This window comes from Accipiter gentilis, chromosome 27 (genome assembly GCF_929443795.1).
Source record: "Accipiter gentilis chromosome 27, bAccGen1.1, whole genome shotgun sequence".
In the NCBI taxonomy this organism is placed as follows: Eukaryota; Metazoa; Chordata; class Aves; order Accipitriformes; family Accipitridae; genus Astur; species Astur gentilis.
In genome coordinates, this window is record NC_064906.1 from 13,398,953 (window position 1) to 13,419,104 (window position 20,152).

The window sequence follows — 20,152 nt, forward strand, 5'->3', positions numbered from 1 at the left end:
TTCAAATTGGAAGGAAAGAAATTAAATTTATTTAAAAAATAGTAGGGGAAACAGATGGGCGTAATGATATTTAGAGAACAAATTGACTAACAAGCTCTGACCTGCATTAGACTGAACACCCCCAGAAACTACTTCAGCCAATTATATTCTTCATTTCATAATGTACGTTTGACAAAGTTCTCTCTAATCCAGCTGTTAGCTGACTGAATAGCCCAACAGCACAATATAAACAACACCCCCTAAACACATCTGTTTCTGCATATATACATATGCAGAAAGAGAAAAGAACATGATCTGATTGTTTCAAAATGACAAAGAATCTACATAAATCTACTTGAGCACATGAATTTGAACCAGACAGCTTTACCAGTTCCAGACCTATGTTACTCCCACATTTTTATCACGTGTATACAAACACACACACCCTCTTTTGTATATAATTTTGGGCCAGAGTATTTTCCAGTTCTTACAGCAGCAGTGTCACAACTGAAGATGAATATTAAAGCAAAAAAAAAAAAAAAAAAAAAAAAAACCAGGCAAAAAAAATATTTAAAAAGAATATTAAAGTATCTGAAAGAACCCTAGAAAAGCATGCAGGCAACTAATCTCTGACTTAAGTAAAATTTTCTATGAAAATGATACTTGATCTACATCTGTGCAGTTGCATCCCAATTTTCACATATCTTTTGTTTAAAAATGTAGAGACAAATCAATTTCACAAGACAAAAGGCTGTCCTAAAGAAAAGTTTTATATTTGGTGGCCTCTGGTCTTAGGCAACTAGTCTAACATTTAGGGTACAGCACCATGCTCACCTTGGGCATGCTTTTACTCTTCTTTTTCTTCACACCTAATATATGAACTCCTTCCTCAGTTTTCTTTACATCACATCTCAGTCATGTTCACACAACTCTCACTTATCAGCGGCCTGGCATCACTACCACGAGTAACTTCTAGAATCGTGTATTTAGTTGAATCCACATACAGGCCACATAATATCTCGGGAATATTCATTCCTTCAGGTACTGCACTAGGAGCAGACTCACAGAAAAGACAACCAGATACCCAGGAACAACATTTATTCTTCCAGTCTTCTTGCACTTGCATCCATCTACCAAGAATACACTTGACATCTTTGGGTGCTCAGAGAGTTGTGTCAAGTCAGCTAACACTGTGATTTTGTTCTGGGTTAGCTATTTGAATGAAAAACTTAGGCAATTGTAATTAAGTCAGATTTATTCTATCTTATTCAAAGAGATGTAAGATGTACTGAATTCACCTAGTCTATTTATGGCTTTCTTCCAGCTGAACTTAAAATAAAAATCTAAAATCCCATCTTCCTCTATATCACTAAGACTTTGCATCGCAAACGAGATAATAATCTTTAGGTTTGCTGCTGCAGCTGCAGTCAGGAAAGACCATTTCACTTTATGTTGAGCTTTGCAATATCCCTCCAGAATTTTTCACAATCGGGCCTCATTTTTATTTTCTGGAATAATTTATTATAACCACTAAAATTTTGTCATCTCATCATTCACTTCCTTTTCCACTGAGCAACACAGGTCTCTGCGCAGGGACTGGGACTTGTCCTGAAGGACTCCACAGGCCACATCCCTCCTTCCTGAAAAATGAACTTTTATTTATTCCTTAATTCAATTCTGTTTTCTTATTCTAAAGGATTTTATATCCATTTGAGGGCTTCCCTCTTATTCCATGGACATTTAATTTCCATGAGAGCCTTTGATGAAAGAAGTCCTTTTTGGGAGACCTAGCAGGCTGTGGCAGCTTCTGTTCACATGCCTGCTGGCTTCTTCAAAGGGCTTCACTGAGTTTTTGAATTATTTGTTCCCTCACAAGTGACATGTCAACTGTTCCTCAATGTAACATATTTATTTCTAATTCCACTCCTGATTATAATTTTTATAAGTTGGCCTGCTACAGACATTAACTTACACGTTTGAGGCTTCCACTCTGTCTTGAAGTCATGGCAAGACATTTGCAACTTTTCACTCAGATATCAAAGGAGTTCTGAGCTAGTGACTACATACTGCTGTCAGTAGTTTGACTATTACTCCTTTGAATTGCTTTAGAAAGCCTGGGAGAATATAATCTGTTTCCAGTGATTGATTTCTGATCGGTTTCTTTATTCCTACCAGCAATTCCAGTCACTCCTCAGTGAGTTCATCAGGAAGGTTCTAGCATAGCAATCTCCACAAGCTCTTCCACAAAGAATTTTGCTGAACAAAGCAGTAAAGCAATCATTTAATCATTCTACATGGCCTTGTTTTCTGCAAGTAATGCTCTTATACTCTGATCAAATATTGTCCCCAAAGATTCCCTGGCAAACTTCCTGCTACTGATATTTAGAGAAAGATTTATCTTTTTTTATTTTTTTGCCTTTTGCAAGATTTTTTTAGACTGCTTTATTGTATTCTACATTTAACTTACCAGACTTATGATCCTTCCTATCTTCCTCATTTGGATACAACTTTGGTTTTTTGAAGGATGTCTTCCTGCTGTTTCGTCATGCTGAGTCTCTTCTTTTTCAAGTCTTACTTGATGTGTGGCATGGTTTTACTCTGTCTCCAATATGATATTCTTAATACTCTCTAGGCCACCTGCAAAGATTTAACTCTCTACAGTGTCCTCTTTAATGTCTCTTTAAGAGAGTCGTTCCACTTTTTGAAGTTGAGTTCCACTCTATGGATCTTTTTTGGTTGTTGCTTCTTCAAAGCTATCAAAGCTGAGAACAATGTATTTGCAGCTACAGAAAAGTCCTTCAGATATCAACACTCTGGAACAGATTCTGTATGCTATTCAGAATGAAATCAAGGGTTAATTCTCTCTTTGTGGGTTCTCTAGTCTGTTGAATTACGAAGCAGTCACCTCTCCTAAATGAGTTAGTCTGAGCAGCACATTTGTCCAGTTTACATAGTGATTTTTGCTTTTGCAATTTTTATGACTCTCTCAACCTACCAGTCAAAGCTGACCCTCTGGCTTATTAGTTAGTAATATGTGTCCGACAGCATAGTTATACACTTGGAATGCATAGGAATTCTGCCTCACTCACTGAAATGATTAATTTGTTAATCTGAATTGACTCCAAGTTTTCTTTAACAGACTGCACTACTCTGCCACTGGCCTGGCCTACTCAATCTTTCCTGCATATTGGTATTTTTGTTACAGCAATGCCCTCGTATAAAGTTGAATATTCTTGGTTTCCACATTTTGTTTCTATATCAATGCTAGAAGACCAAATAGGATGTGTCTCATTGATCTGTTTTTCTCTACCTTCTAAAGTGGCACTTTGTTCTGTTTTTTTTCTCCATTTCATGTTTATTACCATCCCAGGACAATTCTGTGTGAAACCTTAAATACTGGTATTCTAGATACCAGAATGAAGTTTATTTTTAAATGCTGATAATGTTATCATAAGGTTGCACAAGAGGAACCATTGCAGAGATAACTACATAACTGGTACTAAGACATCAAGGAATGCAAAGGTTGCTGCCCTGGATAAAGAGGTTTTAAAATTCTACAAGAAATATGGGCATGCAGTATGCAAAGTATTACTTTTATTGAGCCTAACACTAATGCAAGATCTTTTTACCTTGGGAATTATAAAATCTAGCCTATGTCCCCTAGTATACAAGTTCTTATATGTTAAGCATCATCATTGGTTACCTTCCAAGGCCAGAGTGATTCAATCTGTGTCATAGATATTTGTGTTGGGAGAAGACAAACCAGTCAGATGCTTTCAAGAGTAAAAGAATTACTATACCATTGTACTACGAGCAAGAGGTGAGCGTGACCATGTCTACACACAGACTTACTGAACTGTAGTTAAGTACCTAATTAATTTATGATATGGCTACTGCACAGGGAGAGCAGATTCCACTTTGTAAAGGATTTTGCTACTTCAGACTGTGGATTCATTCCAGTGCAGGTATATCAGTGAGCAACTGAAAATAGAGCAAGCTGGTTTTCCTATGTATTTTTTGTCTTGTGGCTTGATTCTTTTTGTCTAATTAAGTGTGAAGCTCCCCTGTAGCAGGTAATTTATAACGCTTGTCTTTAGACGGAGGCATAAACACACTCTGCAACACTCATCTTAGTGGAGACACTACCAGAACCTCTCCTCCCCACAACTGGCTGTTTCCATCAAATCTGTAGCAGTGCTATCTCCTTAAGAACTGTATTTGCTCTGTCAGGTTTGACTGAAACTGGCAAACAAAGTTTGTTAGGCAGTAGGAAAAAACACATGGAGCACCCTTGCACATAAACATTGCCTTCTTAAGAAACCAGGACAAAATCCAGACAGTTGGAAAAAGATGGTAGAGCCTCGCCATCAGGGAAAAGCTCTTCCACAGCTACACACACAGAAGCACCGTAATTCCTCATGGCCTGTCGAGCCCAAGAACCTGGCCGGCGGGACAGTACAGGAGGATGCACTCCAGTTCACATGACCAGGAGAAACATAATCTGGCAGGAACCTAGTCGAGATCTGATCATATCCACAGAGCATTTTGGTTATGACAAAAAAAGGTGAGTTATGATGAAAAAAGAAAATTTCAAGTTCAGCCTAGGAAGAAGCTAGTGAGAAAAAAAGCAATTGGTCTCTTCACTGGTCTGAAACATTAGCAAAAGGAGAAATGTTACAGCTGGTGCAACAAACAAAACCAATGAACAGAGGTAACATTATGGATTAATTTCCATTTTTTACACTGCTGCTTGAAGTTGAGAAGCATTTTGTGTCAGAAAATGCTTTTGCATTATGTGAGAATCAAGCTTACCACTCTATATGAAGTGTACATAGGGGCAACCTTACAGTTCTTTGGCAGGAGATCAGCGTACAGCTATGGAAATTTTAAAGTGGTCCCTGCCTTAATCTGTGACCTGTTTGCTTTTATCCAATGATTTTGTTGTCTATATATCATATACCAAATAACTGCCCTACTGATAGTTGGAGCATCTGAATGCTTTACAGATCAGTCATTAAAACTTTTAACATGGTCTGTTGTGGCAGCCATAGATGCGCTTTCCATAAAGATACCTGACATCTAGGGCTAGGATGCCAGAGACCAGTCTGAAAATTGGCAGACCAAACATCCCACCTGATTTCTTCCTTCTGTCAGGGGCAGAGAGTCACCACAAGCACCTTCACTTCCCTTTGTATTTTTAGATGTAGACTGCCCATCCTCAGCTTTTAAGGCATGGATAGCTTGACTTTGCAAGCAACTCTGGAAAATGAGTCTGGATTTTTACAAAGTGCTTGATAATTTGTTGGTGTTGGTATTCAAATGAACTATTTTGTGAATAATGCCAAACAGCAAAGGATGCTGTCCCTTTTTACGCTCCTCATCTTGGTTACTTTGTTTAACATGTTTATGAAGACACAGTTAACAGAGGACCACCTGAAAGAAGCCAAATGCAGAACCTTCATGTAGGAAGCCGACGAGTATTCATAGTTAAAACAGCACTCAAATGGTTCATTAGCTAGAATGACTGATTGCGTTCATAACTTTGGAGCTTATATTTAGTTTAGTCTCTATCACTTGGATCAACTTTAACTGAGAGAAAATAGCCTTTTAAAATTATTTCATGGAAACAAATGGGACAAGGAATATATGTGACACGGTATCCCTGAAATAAAACAGAAGCTTGCCTCCAGTCACGTTTACTGTGTGGTAAGTACTTTTCAAACACACAAAAGATAATACCTGCTCAGGCAAACTCAGCTAAAGAATTCACCATTGCAGAATGCACTTAAAACCCCTAAAATTAAAAAAGATAACAACAACAACAATAATAATAATAATTGAATAATAATAATAATGATTATTATTATTATTATTATTAAAGCAAACACAATTGTCATTTGCTTTCACTAAGGAGTTTCTGAGACCTGAAGAGATGGGCTTCAGGAAAGCAAATTGCAGTTCACCTCACTGATTATGTAAGATAAAAACATAGGTACAGTATTTTAATGACCAAATTTGCTTGCATAATACTTTTATTTCCTTCCCTCCCCAAATCCATTAGCTTAAAAAAACATTCTGTACAACTCATAGTAATAGCTAAGAGCTATAAGAGTAAGTTTAAGTCAATTCTGAGTGTTCAAAATATTACACATTCTTGTGTGTGCATTCAGTGAACATGACTTTGCATGGGCTTACATAGTTCCCAGGGAATTTCAGTTCTGATACAAAGTTCAGGCAACCGGTGTGCAGCCCTGTGGTCTAGATAGCACCGAACGTGGAACAAACACACCAAGTTTTTAGTGGTATAGGTTACATGACCAAAGAATATACACTGATAAGTTCAGATGGAAATTGCAATCATTTAAAACCGCAGCAAACATTATTTTTCAAATATATGGTATTTATGGTTTGATAAACTTCACAGTTACTGCTGCTGTCTACAGAAATTTCACTGAAGTGATTCTGCTATGACCAGGTATCAGGATCTTTAGTTATGGCTTCCCTCTGATGAGGGAAAAAAAAATAAAAGCCCTTCTAACTCATTCGCCCACAGCACTGGAATGAGCATTATTTCAGTTTGATTTTGTGGCTACTCATCATAATATGTTTGGGTTTATATGGGTAGTGAAACCGTTAACAACACTGACAATAGAAATATCAGTTGCAATGCAGTTGGAACAAAATGAAGTAAACAAGGCTATTGACAAGCTGCTATTGTTTCAAGCTCTACAAACACAGAGCAGAGATGTCTCCACAAGACAAATTGCAGTTACATTTTCCATTTTTTATTGACAACTGTAATAACTGGGGAATTTCCTCAAAAAAAGTTCAAACTCTAGGGAATGACTGGGAGGTATCTTTTCGACTCTAAAATGATTTCTTGAAAGGCATCCCTTGCAGTTTAGGAGGCATCATTCTAAGATATCTTCTACAATTCATATTCAAATAAAACCTAAAATCTTCTCCTAATAAAATTCCAGAGCTACGCTGCAAAGTAACTTCAAAGTAAAAACAATGGAGTAAGATATCATATCTTTTTTTGCAAACGTTAACATCAGAAGAAAAAACTACCATTCTTTTTCTTACTGATTGCCAAGTATTGGAGAATAGAATAACACTTCTAGATTGTCCTTATATAATCTAGTTTTCAGATATCATCAGTTTCCATATTGGAGGTAATAAACTCTCAAACACTGCTAATCTGCATACAGATAGATTTTTTTTTTCTTAGTTCTGCATTGTTGCTGTCATGTGTCTTGCTGTCAGTTTGTCCAGAAAGCTCTACTTCTAGAAACCTACCACAATGATGGAAAATTTGTACAAGTGGCATTAAGCTATTACCTGCTCCCTATCAAAATCTCTAGCGTGACCTTTCTGGGAATGCCATTAAAATAGGAACAATCACTATGTGTGTGTATGCACACGCCATTACTGAAAATAAATATAGCAGTAGGTAACACAATTCCTGGACATCTCCACAAAGAATGCAGTCTAAGCAGTGACCTCTCCTGCATTTATCTTGAATGAGCTCTTACTGAAATCTGCTAATGTGTTCTGATAATCTATTATTTATTGCAACAGACTCTAACAGAGAAGAGGACTCTCCTGTGTTTACAACACTTTCATCTAAAATCTCTCACAAGTGACAGAAATGTGGCACCTTCAACTACAGATACAATTTCTTTTGATTGCAGTTATTTCATTTCTGTTTGCTTTTGAAAAACCAGAACCCTTCTTCCCCCCAAATACGCAGCTTTCGTATAACCTAGTGCATCTTTATCTTGGTCTCACAGAAAGCTATAGATACTGATATGCAACCATAAGTATTACTTGGGCTTGAGGACATACCTCCATGTTATACTTTTCCACTGTCCTTCTCAAAGGATCCACAACCTGCCAGCAAATCAGGATGCAAAGATCAATCAGTAGCATCCCTCCAACTATCACCAGTAGCTTCTGGTCTTTAATGATCTGGAGAGACAAAAAAAAAAAAAAAAGAAAAAAAAAAAGGGGGGAGATTCCCATGAGCCATAGATAGATCCCTGTACAGCTTTATTCTTAGATAGGGAGAAAAACACAGGTTGCTAATAAAAAGGGTTTTTAACAACGAATGAAGAAAAGTTTCAGAAATATCAAAAGATGAAAGCAGAAGACGCAAATAATTTTAATTCATTTCATGATTATTAGAAGTATCTCAAGTGCATTGTGATTTCTAAAAAGAAATTGGGACGACTCTTAAATATTAATATTGAAGTCCGGGTTTAATATTAACTCCTGGTAAATGAAAGAAATACATTCTAGAGGGCAACTATTGTGTTTATGTATGCAAATGTGGAAAAGTGTTCATTACATCTCTCTAGAGTAGCAGGAGTTGAGACAATTTTCACTAAGATTTACAGTGCTCACTTCTTCATAACCTTCTCAGAAGTGAAAAACACACTTGCAAGGTATGAAAAAATAAGTTCATTTCTGAGGTTTTGTATGTGTGTTTAACATTTGCCTCTGTTACCCAGGGAGCAGAAAGGAATGATGTATTTTTTCTATATTACAAAGGTTAGAGCCTTTTATGCACATGCAACTTAAAACATGTTTTTAATTTTGGATGCATTTTAGGTTTAAAAAAGAAAACAAGAGCTGCTAATAAAAATAACAAGCCAAACCATGTATTACAGTCTTGTATAGCTGCATGCAATGCCTATATTATTTCTACTGTTATACACATAGCAACACAGAAAAAATACATTGCGAGTACATTATTTCAGTTGCAAAGTTGTAAGCATGTTCAAATATCAGACTTAAGTTAACTTTATTTCAGCCAGTCCTCTTGTGCCTATGTTCATGTTTTTTTAAATTAATATGTTATTCTATTACTAATGAACACTCATCCAATATTCACAAGGTATTGCCAAATTGTTTTAACATGGATAAACCCACATATTTTTCCCATTTTTTTTTTCTCAGAAACAGTTAGTTTAGTCCAAATGAAATATTCAAAAATATTAAGCCTGAGCAGCTTAATAAAGTTGTGATTATTTCAGTTCAATTTGATAAACTTGTTAGGATTTTGAAAGCGCACTATAAAGCCAGAAGTGTCAGCTAATCTTAATACAGGTGAGGCTGGTATTCCTGCCCAGAATAAATTGTATCTGCATTGAATTCCTATCCAGCTTAAGGAAATGATAAAAATGAATACAATTTGAAGGAATGTGAGAGGAACTTTAGAAAGTTTGTTTTTCGTATTATTTAGTGAGATACATTCTTTATTTTGAAAGATATTTCTGCAATATTATGCACCATTTTTTGTTAATCTACTAATTTATTTTCTAAATCATTTGGCGTAAACTAAGTGTAAGATCAAGGCTAGCAATCAGAATGACTTAAAGGACTTGATGCATTATTTTCACTTCCTGAGACCAGTTATTTAAATCCATGTAAATCCGTCATCATAAAGGACCAGAAAATGATGCTTTCCACATGTTTGCAGCAGTAATAAAGCAGTGTGTCCATCTCATCAGAGATGGCACAGGCATGCCTGGAGAGGATGGGTGAAGGGGAAAGGTGCAGCTTTCATGGTGGAAGGTCTCACTGCTGGATGGTTTGGCAAGGAGAATTTTGCAGGGAAAAGGTGTCTTGGTGGGAGGTGCAGGGGGAGGAAAACTTGCAATGTGTTTCCTCATAAAGCTAAAAAGGAAAGCAGATATTAAGCAAAGATTCTCAAGACACAGCTTAGTCCCTCGTCTTCTTTGGGAAAACATAACTATGCCTAAACTTTTCGTCATTTACCAAGCTGCAATCAAAGCTGAAAAGGGACTGTTACTCACTGAGGTTACCCTCTGTAGAAAAAGCCCATGCATTTTTTTTATCTTTTCTAATGCCTCTAAACAGGACTTGGGCAAAACATACCTAGTGCTGCTCCTAGTATGAGTGGAGACATAGGAGAGAAAACCATGGGGAGTGAAGTCCAAAGAGAATTTGGATTTAGATGAAATGTAGACACCTCAACCCAAATTTCCTTCTCTCCCTCTTAAGTGCCTAGGTAATTTATTTTATTGGCATATTTTAGTTGGTCTTTCTTTTTAACTGATGGGGTTTATTTTCCTGAAGTTGGCTGTTTAACCATTATGTACCTAGCCTCTCTCAGTAGCCAGTGGGCAGACACAGAAGCCTTTGGAGGACAATTCCTCCCACCTATCTTGGGTACAATTTAGGATCAGAGAAATTAGTGTTCTGAGATGTGTCACTCCCTTCTTCATCCCTGCCCCACCCCCCGAGAGGGTGTGAAGACAATTAACTTCAGCTAAAAATATGCATTTGACAAACTTAAAGCTATGTGAAAAGAATCTGCCAGAAATGTTTCCCTCTGCTCTACTGAACCATAAAAGTTCCTTGTAAAAAACCCCAAACATCAGTAATGATGCCTTATCTTATCTAAGGAAAATAGTGAACATTTTACCTAGGACAGGTAAAACATGTGCCAACTAGCCCACTGTCTTCCAAATTTATACGGACTATATTGATATTGAAAGTAGGCTTGCATTAGATGCAGGTTTACCAACACCTGGCAATATTAATCAAACTGGTACAGCAATGCCAGAAGCAAAAGAGTGAAAGGATACTATTAAAAGCAGTAATACTGATAATCCGCTCACTAACAGGGTCAGAAGAAATCTCGTGTTAACACTTCCTATTCAGGATCACATTGCTAACCGCCCTTCCTTGCTCTTGTGCATCTTTCATTGGTAGCTGACCTTGCACTACTGCAGATCAATATTTGTATTTTAGTTCACATGTAAGTTTGGTAACTGGTTTTTGGGCGGGTAATTATTAGAACAAATAAAAGCAGAAATACAGCAAACAGTGGAGCTCTTCCTTGAATACCTCTCGGAGCATTTTTTCCTGCGTTACGTTGTGAACGGCCCTTTTCTGGACAGAAGGGGAGAGGTGCATAACAGCAGCTGTCACTGGCAGCAGGTATTATTCATCACTCACTTCTGCCAGACAGCCGGGAGGAAGGCGAGCAGAAGAAAGCCCATAAGACAACCTGAGGAAGCGATCTGCGCTACTGTAATGAGCAGAACTGCAAAACACAGCGCTACCAGTGCTGCAAGCGGGGTGAGCGGGCTGAGAGCAGGGCTCCTGCAGCTGCCACACACCCATCGCGACCCTGCTCCGTCCTTGGCAAAACCACTGCAGTAACGCAGCTCTGAAGCGGAACTCTTCACTAAAACGCTCGCTTTTCAGAACGAGGTGTTGAGATTCAATTAGTTTTTCACTTCTGCCAGTGATTAGCAGTTTGTCCTAACATAAATTTGCTCTGAGAAATGCCATTGGCATATCACTAGCAGCATTTCTAAGAGGCTTGCTGATCTCCCCCCTCCACCCTCAGGAAGCCCAGCTTTCCCTCTCCCCAGCCATCACTCCCACCCACCAGCACTCCTTAAGTTCAGTACATTCACTCCTTGGGAAACACCAGATGCGCTGAAGGAGTCTTGACTCAGATCTTGTGAATCCAACAGTTTCTCTGTCTGACAAAAGAAAGTCATGAGCAACTGAGGCTCCCTACAATCACATATATCATTCTTCTTTCAGAGGAGGATTTTTATTTTTTCCCTTTTCATCTTCCTTCTAGCATACAGTAAATCAGCCTCGGGAGAAATGCAGGGGAGCTAATAAAATCAATTTTTGTGACTGCTCCTGGCTCCTCGCTGAAGCCAAGCTCTCATACAGCAGCATCTGTGAGTAATATTTTCTACCATCTGTGATTGGATAGGTGAATCTGTCTCATCCTGGCAGATCTGCCCACTGTTATAAATGCCATTGCTACCAGTCTGGACTATATATCTGGATATGAAGCTATCTGTCCTCAAAACAAATTCACTCAGAACAGAAACTGGTAGGCCATTTTCTTCTCAGCAACATCGCTGTATGAGCAAATCAAAGTTTTTCTGATAACTTGTGACCATTAAGACAAGTTCAAGATCAAAGTAATTAACTTCCAGGGACCTTGCGGTCTGATGACAGGAGATATAAAATCTGTCTAAAGCTCTGGGGTGAAGTTTCTGCTCATGAAACTTGTGGGGATTTTCCGCCATGGCAACTTCAACCATCCATTTGGTTATTATTTTACATTTTTTCATTTGCTTTCTCAAGCACATCCATTGTGCCCTGCAGGACCCTATCCTCAACCAGTTTATGGGATCACCTGGCAATTTGGCAAACAACAGTAATTAAACATTAGGCTTGCTTTTTGTAGTTAAGGCTAAGGAAAACTTTTTGTTATTTCTTACCTTATTAGAAACTAACCCTGCAAATGTATAGGACATGGGCCTTAAAGCTGAACTCCATTCTAAACCAAGAACAGAGTCTTACATATGAAGACTTACCCTCTCCTCCGGGATGCAACATTAGCTTTGCACTCTCTGAGTTCCACAAATAGCTTTCTAGTATGGATTGAACAGTTCTTTCTTTCTTTCAGAGTTACTTTCTTTATTACCAGGAATTTCACCTCCCTTTGTCAGAATAAAATATCTTTAAATTTAAAGGAAGATCTACTAGCTAAATATTGGTGGTTTGTTTGGTAGGTTGGTTTGGTTTGGGTTTTTTTTAATTGAATTCATAGAAACACAACAAGGCCAGGAGTATTTTTGAATCTATTTATAGGTTTTGAGATAAATATATATTTTCTTTTTCCTTGAAAATTTAGGGGTTTTTCTGTTTAAGAAGGCAATTCTGTTTTCTCTTCTGTAGATCAACCCTTTCTAGTCTAGCTGACAGATCTGTCCCTTGCCTTCTGGCACTAGCTGGATAAACACTTAATGCTATTCAGTAACTGTTTTTTCAGTTGTCTCTTCCCCAGACTCCTGGGATGGAATCTGTAGAGAGAAACCCTCTTTAAAGAATCCCTCTGTGAAGCTTCCTAGACCTTATTCCATTAAATGAATAGCACTGACAGCAATTATTGAAGCCTTCAGAAATCTGAAACCCAATGTTCTTCTCCCTGGTACATACAGAAATCATGCTGATAGGAGTCCTCCCTCTGAACTGGAGGGGAAAGAGAAAAAATAACAGAGTTTTTGGGGAAAAAATGGTATGATAAAGTCTGCAAGGCTGGAAAAAGGGACCATATAACCACTCCTAAGCTTGCCTTCAGGGTATCTCCCCATTGCATAAACTACCCTTTCTTTTCTCTCAGTATGATTAACAGACACCTTAGGGTTGCTCCCCTACATGTAGTGGGCCAGCACAAATGGGATGGTGTCAGGAGGCTGGTGATGCAGAGTCAGTGGTAGATAGGTGAACTTTGCCATACGTGGGCTGAGGCAGATATCTATCTTTCAGTTATTAAAGTCATTAATATTTGAGAGAGCTATTCTTAATTTCTATTGTGTAATGGAATGAGAAAAAAGGACTATTGAAAACACATTACGCATTGTTCCCAATAACTCCACAATGCTTTTTTCAACAGCTATTATGAGTATTTCCTATAATAGGTTCTATGATTAGTATTGGGAACACTTTTCACACTGCAATTACATTAGTTTTAATGACTGAATGCTAACATTTTAAAAAGCATATTTCCTAGTAGTAAGCTTCTTTGACCAGTAAGTCACCGGTAGTAAAAAACTAAACTTAGGACATTTTACCCTTTTAGAGATATTTTGATTAATTTGATGAAACGTTTGTGTATCTGCTTATAAATTAAAAAATAAATTTGTTTTCTGTAAGGATCTAATGTGACCCCTGCAGTCTGAGAACCTGATGATTTTTACTACTTTCCAGGACAGTGGAGTGCGTGGTGCTACTGATAATAATGGACAACTGGATATGATCAAAAAGCTTCGTTTTGAGAATTAAATAGCTACAGTCACTAGCGTGCTAAAGCACGTATTTCTAGAACGTGTCTTCTTTGCTGACTCATGCTCAGGATAACTGCAGAGCATCTTTGGGCAGACTCACCCTCTCAATAATTGCATTGCAAATGTGGATGTGTTCACTCTATGCCTTGCTGCCAGGAGAAGCTATCTGATTAGAAGACTTCTCTCCCCTTTTCCAATTCATATAAAAGAAAGGGGAACATCCTTGTGGGATGCTCCCTAGGGGGATCAGAAGATAGAAAGTTTACAGAGGTTAGAGATGGAGAGAGATTCAGTGACAGCTTAAAAAAATTATAAAAATCCTCATCTTTGAAAGCCTGAGCCTCAATTATGGCTACAATGCATTAGAGAATTGGAGAGATTATTGTTTTGCTAACATTGCTAATCCAACCATAAGGAACACACAGAGTGATATTAACATGGCTAGTTTCACAAAACTCTCTTGAAAGGACAAAAATGAAAAACATTGCAGCCTTAAAAACCAAAAGAAATCCGACTTGACAGCATTAGAACCAACCATTCTTACTATACAATGTTTTGCAGAACAGTCTTAGAAACAAACTTCAACTTCTGCTCGCTACCATAAGTAAAGCAAGATATGCTGCCTTGAGAGAACTGCATATCCCATCAACACAGCAGGTCAAATTCACCTTTGAGAGAAATGCATTTGCTGAGCCCAAGATTTCACGGGCCATAAGTGTGAAGGAATTTCTACCAGGGCTGTGAATTCTCATCTTTAGAGCTAAAAGGGATCCCAATCTTCAGGACAAAAGTGCACAAAGGATGTGAATAGACTGGAAGAAATGTTCTGATTTTGTTTGAGATAACATTAAAATACCTAGACTTTAATATTTTCTTTAATGAACAATTCTGTGGGAAAGCATACTACATCGTTACCAAATAGCTGGGGACATCAATGCACTTGATTACATTTACAATCCAATTTCAAGCTATTCAGGAATAAATTGCTTCATACTGTATAGCGACATGTTCTTTATTTCTCTGTCATCCATTAGTCTCATAATACATAGAAATTATGGCTGTAGCACCATTTATGAGCAGTTACATTTCACACAGTTTTCATTGTTTTCGTTGCTACTGAGGTTTAGCCTTATCAAACTGTACCATGCAGAAATTTACATACATGAATTACTTCAAAAGCAGATTTTTCTCCTAGATGTACAGTTCATTAGCTCAACTTCTTTCTGTGACAGGGGCTTGAGATTTAGCTTCCCGATCCATATTTATATGAATGGAAATTTTAGAAATGTGATTCCTATTGTTCCCTGGCTGGCATTTTGGCTGATCAGCTCTTACGAAAAACAGGATGCTTATTTTGCATCTAAATATGGATTCTAGGATTACACTGACTATTTTCAAAGCTTTGGACTTAAAATTTATAGTTATAGCTATTTGGGGGAAAAAAAAGATAAAATAATTTGGTTTCCACTTATATCGCTTTAGGGAGTACTGTATCTGTATATTAATAACCCATGAAGCTATACCTGAATAATTTACAATGCACTGTAAGTATCACGGATTATTTGGTCCAGTGGTTAATATTCATAATGAAAAAAAAAAAAAATCCCAAACATAAGCAAATTTCAAACCGCTGCCTTCTCTCTTACTCTCAAAGACTGAACAATAATGCTGAACATTTCTTTAGGTATCCATATGCTAGTTCATTTTCAGCAGATGGTCCCTAATAGATTGTTGTACTGTTGGTATGGTTACCCAAAGCAAATTTTTGGATCCTGACACATCTCCTTTTCAGACTTACAATCTCTCATCTATACTTAGTGAAATACATGTGTATCCTAGGGGAAATCCAGCATATAGCTTTTTGTTATAAACACAAAAAGCTCTAGCTAGATTGAAAAAAATGTCCTGGAAAAGTATAAATACTTACAGTCTGAAAACTGACCTGGAAAAATATTTTATAGCAGTAGTTACAGAAAGAACTGATTAGGTAATATGACCCACATTTATGCTAATACAGATCTATGTCTACAAAGGCATTTAAGTGAGTAAATATGACATGGCTTGTGAGGTTCTGACCTAAACCCTCTGTTAATATAATCTGGAAAACTTTGCTTCGTCTATTTTTAAACGATTAAGATAATGAGAATCTTTTTTAAAACCTCTTTAGGACTTTTAGTGAGAAAGATTATAGATTGTAATAAATTCTAAATTGCACAGGTGGCTTGAAAAACCTGTAGGAAAGTTCATAACTAGAGATCCCACTCATCCTATAAACCCTCTTGCAGAGGTTTTCAAATGAGGGCTGGAGATAGCAATGAACAGAGACAAGTTGTGAGGAGAAGGCAGCAGCACATAAGCTCATCAGCGTGTGGCCTCTAGCAGCTTTCCTCTCTGTTTTTCCCCCCCCCCGGGATACTCCGTGCAATTGCAGGTACTGACAGCTTCCCTGCAGCTGGTACCACGGGGTGAGAGCACGCAGCCAGCCGCTGCCCACCCCCACTGGAGGGGTCAGGACTGGGGGCTGCTCAGAGCAACCCCACAAAGAGCATGGATGGTCTCTTACCCCTTCCAGTCTTCCATGCGCCTCAGTTTATGGACCATGATGTATACGAATTAGGGAGGTGGGTTGGCCAAACTTGAGTTAAGAAATGGAGTGGGAAGACAACGAGCTAAAAATTTTGAGAATTCCTGCTCGGCTTCACTCAGGTAATAAATTTGCCTCTCAAAACCAGGGAATCAAACAAGTGCTACCCTCCTCTGAAACCGTGCTCAGAGAGATTTCTAAAGCATAACAAATAATTCTAGTAATTAATTATTTTTTCTCCATGTTGTCACTCAACTGTTTTATAAATGAGATTACCTTTCTCAGAATTCCTACTGCCTTTTTCATTATGGTTTTTTTCTGGTTTAAGTGAAAAAGATTCCAGCAGAAAACTGCCTCTTTTTATTATACAGTCCTATTGCATGCCCAGAGCAGACTCACCGTGTCTGCTCCATGACATTGGCATCCTGTAGAAAACTAAGGCTGCACTTGTGTCCTGATACTGCACATGGGGAAATAAATGTACATTGTAGAGATCTTAGCAAGCTGCAGGTTTTCAATGATTGACCTTTTAGCCACAACATAAGCCTTTTAACATTTTCATGAGCCCATTATTTTTAAAGGAAATTAAAAGAAAGAGAATTCAATTATAGAGACAGCTGCATGCATCAGCAAAAGGAACCTTTAGATCTTTGCATACCTCATCAGCTTGAGGTAAAAGAGTAACTAATAGATATCATGAGCTGTACAACAGCATAACAGGAAAACAAGGCACATATTTTGCCTGTAGATTCTACAGATACATAGTAATAAAAAAAAGAACAGCAATACTCTGAAATCCTGTGTTCAGTATTTATGCTCTGCCCATACTTCTGTGCAACCATTCTGGCCAGTCCTAATTTCAGCTTTTGCTTGCCTCTTATTCCTTTCCCACTCCTATGTTCCTTTCCCAATTTATGTTGCTGATTTTCAGGCCTGCCATCTTGCCTCTAAATGTCAATCTTAATCTAATTTTAAACCAGACCTAGTCACTCAACTAGAATTTGCCACTTGAATCCCAAACCCAGGCTCTACGTTCCACCATACGGAGCTTTCTTGATCACTTACAGCCCTCCCTGTCCCATTAGACTCTTTGCTGGCTCTCAATCCTATTTTAACTCTCTGGGAATTTTTATCCAAATTCAGTCTCCCTCCTCAACTTCTTCTCCCAGTCTATAATCCCCAACTTCTCCCTATTCTTTTTACCCAGACAGGCTCCTGTTCCCTCTGAAGTGCTTAGCAGCTAACCTGATTTCTCATTCTCGGTCTCTTCCCTGCTCCTGACCTCTTGGACCTGCGGTTCCCTTGCAGTGCCAGCCTCCCTTCCCCATGCTAGTGTCAACAGAGCAGGGTGTACAATCTCCTATCCATCTTTGCAATGCATGAAGACCACAGCTCTCTTCAGAAGTCTTTTAAGTAGGCTGAATGTAAGAAAATAAGTTTGCCAGACTGCAGCCTGACAGGCATACCTCAGTCAGGTTGGACTGGTAAGTCATTTTTCTCTGTTGTGGTTGGCTATAGTTTTCTAACCCTGTGATAGTACCAGTAACTTTTCTCAATACTTGTTAAGCTCTTTAATCCTTTCTCATCTGTGAGAACTCTATAGTCATATAGTAAATTTAAAAACAGAGAAAAGCTCGTGAAGTATCATCAATGAGTAAAATAATGTTGGCAAAACTATAGCAGCACAAGTCTTAAGATGCTGTTATGCATCCCTTGTGCAATTATATTCTGTATTTACCTGGTAACAATATTGTTAACATCAGGACATAAGACACCAGGAGTCCACAGCGGTGGTAATAACTGAGTACACTGGCAATATTTTCAGTGAAAATTAAACATGACACATCCCTCCCCTGATGTCACAGTTAAAGGATTAAGTACAAATAGACAGAGCTAGAATGTACTATGTTAACGGTAAAATAAGCTTATCGTCAACCAAGAAGTATTCTACTTTCAAATACAAACTGCAACAAGCAACGTTGTGACCCAGATCATCATGCTTCATTGCATTCACCTACAAACAGTCAAATACTTGTCTTTGTAGAAGCACAATATATAAAGCTTATGGAGGCTTTAAATACCACTGCTTTGAATTTGTTACTGTTCCGGTATTTGTCAGAAGTGAATGGTCTTTATTTGGCATAGTGGAGTTGTGCAGGAGGACATTGCAGGACTGCTTTAATGCCCCCCAAAACCTAAGACAGTTCAGTTCCCATCAAAAAGGACAGCTTCACAACCTTCTAAATTTTAACCAGAAGGGCTGGCTTCTTCAAATGGTTCAGCTAGCTAAGCTTCCCCAGGACACCACATGCTCTCCTGCCACTCATAATCTCCTCTCTCCCCTCTTATCCACTGCCAGTCCTCCCGCTGGGGACAGAAACATAAAAGCAGTCCCCACCCCTCACTGAGCAGAAGATATTCTGCTGCCCAAACCAAGAGAAGGGAGACGTATCAAAACCAGAATTGCACCTCAATTATAAGTGTTACAGTTATTTTTAGTACTAATTCTATTTTACTTTCCATTATCTCTACTAACCTCTTTAAAACTCAAAAATAATTTATTTCCCCTTACTGATTTTGTCATTTCCATTTGACAAAAATTGATTCCCTTGCACCCCTCTGTTTCAGACCCAGCTAAAATTAATACATTTTTAATTTGCTTCCTTTGAGCCCTAGCAAGTTCAAAGATGGTAACAGAGCTCTGGGAATCTTGCAAAATTTGTCAGTTAGCAGCCTGATAGCAGAAGAACTGTATTCTGAATTTTATTGTTTATTTTTTTCCAGTAACAAAGGAATGGATATATAAATGGGTGAAAATAAAAGCTTTTTGAGAGCTTCATAAAGAGAAGTTAACAAAAATCTTCAGCTAATTCAAGACACTCTAAATCATTTAGTTCCACTCTCCAACTGTACTAAAATGGAGCTATAGTGTATTATTATTTAAAATTCTATATATTTTCTCACAATGAGACAGAAATCCACTCATCTCTTCACAAAGCCTTGTTGTATACTTATGTGTCCAGTAAAAGTTTGGAAGCAAGCTTGCCCTATCTGATGAAGATAAATAGATTCACCCATCATATTCTTCTCTCCCTTCCCTAATACCTATTTCTATGAAATGAATGACCAATAGTTTCAAAATCTGCACAGAGATTCTTCCACTCTACGAAGAAACTTCACTGTTTGGAAAATTTTCCTGATGAAAATATTCAGGGTGACAGGCAGAAGTGGTATACCTAAATGTCAGGTTTTACTGTCATATACAGGTGGAAACCGAAGCTCTTACAAATGAATAGGATCCACAGTACTTAAATAATTTTGGAACTTTGTACTCCTTGTATTGAAACGCCAGTCTGCTCTGTCATGGCACAGCCAATTCAAAAAACATTAATGTGCTTTTTCATGCAGCACTACCTTTGTTTATCTGTCAGTTTAGACATTGTGAAAATTTCTACTGTCTGTGCTTCCATAGATACAAAATACTTTGTAAACTACATCTGCTGAAAATGGAAATGTCCTTGTAAAACATAAGTAAAGAATGGTTTCAATCAACTTGTAAAAACAGTTTTATCTATCCTGGCAAATCAAAGACAGAAAGTATATGACTAGTAAACATTTATCATGGATAGCTAATTTGTTTTGCATTAAGAAAACTGTTGTCTTTTATGATTTATGCTTGTGTTCTGGTGTGGTATATCCAAATAAAGCAAACCAAGATAATTCTGTGGAACAG

At 37.8% G+C, this 20,152-nt stretch overlaps 1 protein-coding gene across 3 annotated transcripts in view; it reads right to left on the reverse strand.

Annotated features, from left to right (window-relative positions):
* The window catches only part of GABBR2 (gamma-aminobutyric acid type B receptor subunit 2), a 483,069-nt gene that overhangs the window by 132,675 nt on the left and 330,242 nt on the right, over positions 1-20,152 (reverse strand). For all 3 annotated transcript variants that reach the window (XM_049830441.1, XM_049830442.1, XM_049830443.1), the window contains exon 13: positions 7,828-7,950. In XM_049830441.1, coding sequence (XP_049686398.1) covers positions 7,828-7,950 — 123 coding nt within the window. The remainder of the gene's footprint in view (positions 1-7,827; positions 7,951-20,152) is intronic.